General features: G+C 46.9%; 1 protein-coding gene across 1 annotated transcript; it reads right to left on the minus strand.

Annotated features, from left to right (window-relative positions):
- Nucleotides 1–317: 317 nt before the first annotated feature.
- LOC125552969 (elongation factor 2) lies at nt 318–5362 on the minus strand. The gene is made up of 3 exons (XM_048716695.1): nt 5207–5362; nt 3645–3774; nt 318–3001 (listed from the first exon to the last, which is right to left on the minus strand). The coding sequence occupies exons 2-3, from the start codon at nt 3733–3735 to the stop codon at nt 561–563; spliced, it is 2532 nt and encodes an 843-aa protein (XP_048572652.1). The 5' UTR covers nt 3736–3774; nt 5207–5362; the 3' UTR covers nt 318–560.
- Between the last annotated feature and the right edge of the window lie 987 nt (nt 5363–6349).

A 6349-nucleotide genomic window follows, 5' to 3' on the forward strand; every position in this document is an offset into this window, starting at 1 on the left:
CAACGAACCGACAAGAACTTCAGCATAAACAAAACCATGAAGCATAGCAGCCCTGACTTCCATCAACACAAATTCTTTTCGGTGTCACAAATTCAAACAGACACAAAGTGACAGGAATTTCAAGTCAAGGGCACAAAGCCACAAACAAAATATAGGAAGTTATCAGTGAAGAACATAATGCTGGAACCATAACAGGCGAAGATCACATGAACAGGCAAAAAAGCCGCAAATAATAAATCACCTGGAATTGTCAATGAACCAGGACAATGGCAAGAACACATCACCCAATTGCTAGACAGACATTAACTAACAAGATAGAGCAAGGAAAAGCAAGTTCATAGCTATAACTAGGTAAAGAGCAAAAACAAAAACAATCGCACCACAGTATCAGGAACTACCAGTAGACAATAGGGTACACAATCTATGTTTAACATCTGTTACATTACGATACAGATCAAAATGTAGCCGTCTCAGCATCACGACAGATAAGACGATTCATAGACAGAATTAATGCAGCTCCCTTAACAAACAAGAGAAAGTAGCAAAACATGACCAAAAATTTAGAGCTTGTCCTCAAAATCGGATAGGGGAGTCATCTGTTCCTTGAGACCCTTCCTCTTGCGGATCTCGGTGACAAGCGTCGCCGACTGGGTCCCAGGGTCCAAAGGATCGGAAGCCATGATGTCCCAGTGGTCAAACACACACTGGGGGAAAGCCTGACCGGACGTCGCAGCCCTGAGGGTGCTCGAGAACCCGAAGGACTCAATGACAGGCAGGTAGGCCTTGATGTTGTAGAGCGGGGTACCTTGCCTCTGCATCTCCTCGAACACGTGACCTCTCTTCTGATTCAGAACACCATAGATACCACCAAGTGCATTCTCCGGGGCCTGGATCTCAACCAGGTAGACGGGCTCCAACAGCCTTGGCTTAGCAGTGAGCTGAGAAGCGTAAATGACCCTCCTAGCCGTTGGGATGACCTGACCACCACCCCTGTGAATAGCATCAGTGTGCAGAACAACATCACAGACCTCAAAGCAAATGCCACGCATGTTCTCCTCAGCCAATGCACCTTCCTTTGATGCCCACTGGAACCCAGCCACAACAGAGTCCTTGATTTCATTGAGATACTGCACTCCCTTACACATGTCGACAACCATGTTGGGGCCAGTAGTCTCAGGTCCAAAGCACCAAATCTTCTTGGCGAGATCCTTGTCCCAACCAAACTCCTCAGACAGGATCTTGGAGCGCACCTTAGGATCATCACGTGGGCCAATGCGGCCATCATCAATAGCCTCAGCCAGTCCCTCCTCCAATGGGCGAGCCTCCATGTAAAGACGGTTATGCTTGTTGGGGGACTTGCTCATGACGGTCCGGCAGGACTTCTCCAGAACAGTCTCACGGAAGGAGACAACAGGAGGGGAAACAATAATTTCAGCACCACCCATGAAGTCATCCTGCAGATCCTTCAGACAGATTTCAAGATGAAGCTCTCCAGCTCCAGCAATGATATGCTCACCAGACTCTTCAATGGTACAGAGAACCATAGGATCAGACTTGGCGAGACGCTTCAAACCCTCAACAAGCTTAGGAAGATCAGAAGCCACCTTGCACTGAACAGCAACACGCACAACAGGGGACACAGAGAACTTCATTGCCCTGATTGGGCAGGCATCAACTTCCTTCTCATTTGTCAGGGTTGCATTCTTGGTGATGAACTGATCCAAACCAACCAAAGCAACAGTGTTACCACAGGGAACATCCTCAACAGACTCTTGCTTCTTTCCCATCCAGATAACAGTACGCTGGACACTTTTCACATACAGATCCTTCTTCTGGCCAGGAACAAAGTTAGGTCCCATGATACGGACCTTCATGCCAGTTGCAACCCTCCCAGCGAAAACACGTCCAAAGGCAAAGAATCTACCCTTGTCAGATGCTGGAATCATCTTGGAGACATACAGCATAAGAGGACCGTCAGGGTCACAATTTCTGATAGCATTAGCATATATATCATCAAGGGGGCCCTCGTATAAGTTCTCCACACGATACCTCTGTGCCTTTGAAGGAGAAGGGAGATGAAATATCATCATCTCAAGCAGAGCACGACTGGCAGGCAGCCAAGTTTGCATCACACGCTTCATGAGAGCCTTGCCCATCAAGTCCTTCTCATCATTCTTCATGGTCACACCAAGCTTCTTCAACATAGGCCACAACTTATCCTTCTGATCATTCATGCAGGTGGCTATGATTTGCTTGATTGGCTCGTAGCAAAACTGAACAAAACCTCTCTTGCAGGTAGCTGTCCCGGTGTTCTTGGAGGTCCATTTCTTTGTGGCTGGGTCAAAGAAGTTCTCACCCCACAGCCTCTCCATCATCTTCGCCTCATCAACTCCAAACTTGGAGGCATACATCTTGGCAAAGTTTGTAAGGGTGAAAGCCCACCCATGCAAACCAGCAGAGAACGCAACAGTCCCCTTCTCCGGGTACACTTGGACATCACCAAGGAGCACATCTTCATATGTTGCCATGATGACATTGGCATTTTCAATGACACGGGAGAAAGTCTGGTATGCTTCCTCACCTTCCACTTGAAGCTCAAGGAAGCATCTGTCCATCTTGTTCACGGTGAGGACAGGTCTAATCCTCTCACCAAGGGCTTGGCGCAGCACAGTTTCGGTCTGCACACAGACACCCTCAATACAGTCAACAACCACTAAAGCACCATCGGTGATACGAAGAGCAGCTGTGACTTCCGAAGAGAAGTCAACGTGGCCAGGTGAATCAATAAGGTTGATCAGGTATTCGTCCCCATCCCTGTCGCCCTTGTACATCTCGAGTGATTCAGGAGTCATCTGATAGAAAAGAGAGATACCCGTGGATTTGATTGTAATACCACGTTCTGCCTCGTCTGCACGGGTATCAGTCATGCGAACATCACCAGCAACTTCCTGGGCAATAATCCCAGCAGCTGCCACAAGGGAATCCGTAAGCGTAGACTTGCCTGCAGATATGCAAATAATATGTGAGAACAGAACAGTGCACAAGCATCTGGTTTGACAGTTGAACATAATCTACATGAATATAAAGTTGAACATATTGAGTTATATAAGACAGAATAGGACACAGCAGTACAGTATTTTCAAACAATCAAGAAATAAAATAATAAGGTACAAATAAGACGAGCCAGGTATTTAGCAACATGGTTAAGCAAAATCTAGTGGGAAATTGCAAACAACACAAATATAAAGATATGAATATTGAAGTAACTAAGTATAATCATGTAAATTTCAGATCTTATACACTAATGCATTCAGGGACAACATGAGCATACACCAAACTGGGGAGATTTGAGCCCTTGGATGTTATGTCATAGTAACATTTAAGCTGGTTGAAGCAGAAATCAATCATATAAGAAGCAGTAGTATAGTAGTAAACTCCAGGACACAATAAGATGGATTGATTTTAGGGACGAAAATAATTATTTCAAAACAATTCTAAACCACTCGTTAAATTTAACCAATTTAAATAGTAGAATTAATACAGTAGAATTAAGAGCAGGCTACAAAAACATCGACATACAAAATTCTACTGTATAAACTCAATATTTAGGTACAACTGCCACTGTTGAGTGTTGAGGCACATACCATGGTCGACATGAGCAATAACAGACATGTTACGGATATTATTTTTCTTATCCATAATCCCGCGGAGCTCCTCCGCTGTGAACTTCACCATCTTGACTGCTTATGAATATCACAGCGGGGATATAAGTTCCTGTTCAGAGAATAGCAAAGCTATTAGAATTGAACAAGAATCAGATGTGGATGACTAAACGTGAATATCCAGCAGTGTAATATAATGATTATGTTCAAGTAAACTGCAACCACAATTGTCTACTAAAAATGCTTAATAATGAAAAATAGCAACAATGAGGAACAACCAGGTAATGCAAAAACACACATCGCGACAAGAAAAGCAATCCACCATGAAAAGTGTACATGCAAAAGCTGGTGCTCCACCATAGAATGGGCTGCACAACTATGAGGAACAAACAGGTATGGATTTCACAAACTAAACCAAATACTACCAGATCTGTACAACTAACTAGGGGGTGAATCATAGTAAAACTTCTCAGGATTTGATCAAATTATATTAGAAAGGCTTAATGAGCAGATACAATAAGTAATCTGTACATGAATAAGCAAGCATCTATGCTGACCATTAAGTGACAAGTCATGTAAATTAAATTTCATTATTACCACAGTGACATAATCAAATACGCAAGCACAAAACCTGGTACTACTCAAAAAGCATAGCTTGACGCCTAATTACAAAGGGAAACAAGAACACATGTAAACAATTTCTTTTGCAAGCAATGTATGAGTGGCAAAACAGTGTAGAAGTACAGCCCAAAACAAGTCGCGTAAATGGTCTGATCAGAGAAAACTAACATATGGGGAGCACTGAGAAAGACCAAATCATACATGGCAAGCACATAAAAAAACGCAGAAGTTGCCCACACATAATAGTTTAGGCGAAATGGCTAGATCAGAGAAAAATTCATGCAGAACTTGAGAACTAAAATTACATAGAGTATAGTAGTAAAACAGACCAACATATGCATCTCCCATTTCACACATTAAATTAGATTGAGCATGCGAAGCAGTTAGACATGCATCTCCATTTCCTCCACGCCGAACATGGTAGCAGAAAACAAAATCGACCAGGTTACAGACAGGCAGCAAAGTAAGCAAGCAAGCGAGCAAGCAAAACCCTGCAGCTCGAACGATTTCCAGCGAATCCCCGTGGACGAACAGCCGAGCGAAGTAGCCAAAAATACAGACCAACTTCTCTCGGGGAGAACAAAAAAAAAATAGATCGCCGCCGACCACGGAGCGACGGAAACCACGGGCGCCTACCACCTATGCGACCACCGATAACTAGTGGACGCACGCGGGAGGAGAAACAACGGGCATCCATCCACGCCAGCACAGATCGCTCCCGGAGCAAGCGATCGGGGCTAACGGAGCGGCAGATCTACCACGGGAATGATGCGCACACGTCCCTAACGACGACGAATCCGGCGAACCAGAGCCTAGAACCCAGTGAAGCCGGTCGACTAGGCAGTAGCTAGCTGGCGGCGAGCTCCGGGGAGAAGCAATCGGAGGAGCGGTGAGGGCGGGGGAGGAGGAGAGGGGGGTCTCACCTTGGGGCTTGGCTTCCGCCTCCCGATCCGGGAGGATGAGATGAGGAAGCGGCGGCGGAGAGGGGCTTCGGGTTTAGGGGACTGGCGAGGGGTGCGAGGGACCTGCTTGCGGATATACTGCGTGAGGTGCGATTGGGAGACTGCGTGGACAGCGACCACGGCCCAGGGTGATGGAAGCGGCTGGTGGACTCAAGGCCCGGCCGAATGAATGGCCCAGGTGTGTGAGAACTTTCTTATTACAAAGAAGTCCATTTTCACCTTAAAAAAGAGTCCATTTCTTGCTAAAAAAAAGGTCCATTTTTCACCCTCAAATGTGCCCCGATAGACAAATCCCCCCCTGAAGTCGATTTTGGTACAATTTTAACCCTGAAATATATTTTTTTGAAGCTAAAACGCCAGTTGGCTCTTTATTTGTTTGGCGCTAGCAACCCTGAAATATCTGAAACCAGGTAAATTTGCCCCTTGAGTGGTTTTAATTTAGGTGGTTTTGGGAGATGAGGTCGTCTTCCTCCTCCCTCCACCGAAGCCAAGTCATGCATAAGCACAAACACAAAATGCGTAGTGAGCATCTCCCGAAAGCAAGTGAAGTGGGTGGAAGCAATGAGGAAGAAAGAGTTGTAGCGTATGTGGTGTGGCACGCCCAGGTGAGGAAATGGATGAACTTGAAGGCGGGAGTGGCGGGCATGTCGGCGTCCTTAGAGAAATTGGCGTGCGCCCATTGGAGGACGTAGGGGCTGGGTTTGGAGCGGCTGAGTGCCAAACCGACGACGGTGGGCACCGCATCCGCTCTGACCCTCTTCCTCTTGGGCGGCCATTGGTGGATCTCACATGCCCTGTTCATCAGCGAGAGGCGGGGAAACGAAATCGAACAGCAATGGTCGCGGGCGGCGCCGACGCGCTCTGGTCGGAGAAGAGCGAGAGAAAGGAGTGCAGGTATTCCGCATCTGCTGTTGTCGCACGCGGTACCGACGACTAAGCTAGGGGCTCTCGCTGCAATGAGAGAGGACCTCACCCTGCACTCGCGCGCCAGGTTAGGGGGGAGGACAGCTGCGGTGGCTATCGGAGCACCGCATCATGGAGAAGGGAGCTCGGTGTCGGGAGGAGCCAGGAGCGTCAGGAATACCGGAGGTAGCTCGGGGAACG

Source organism: Triticum urartu, chromosome 4 (genome assembly GCF_003073215.2).
Source record: "Triticum urartu cultivar G1812 chromosome 4, Tu2.1, whole genome shotgun sequence".
NCBI lineage: Eukaryota > Viridiplantae > Streptophyta > Magnoliopsida > Poales > Poaceae > Triticum > Triticum urartu.

Bases quoted from the DNA above. Each gene is read 5' to 3' on its own strand.
- LOC125552969 (XM_048716695.1), bottom strand. From the start codon at position 3,735: ATGGTGAAGTTCACAGCGGAGGAGCTCCGCGGGATTATGGATAAGAAA. The intron at 3,002-3,644 runs GTATGTGCCTCA...GCATATCTGCAG, and splicing joins TATTGCTCATGTCGACCATG to GCAAGTCTACGCTTACGGAT.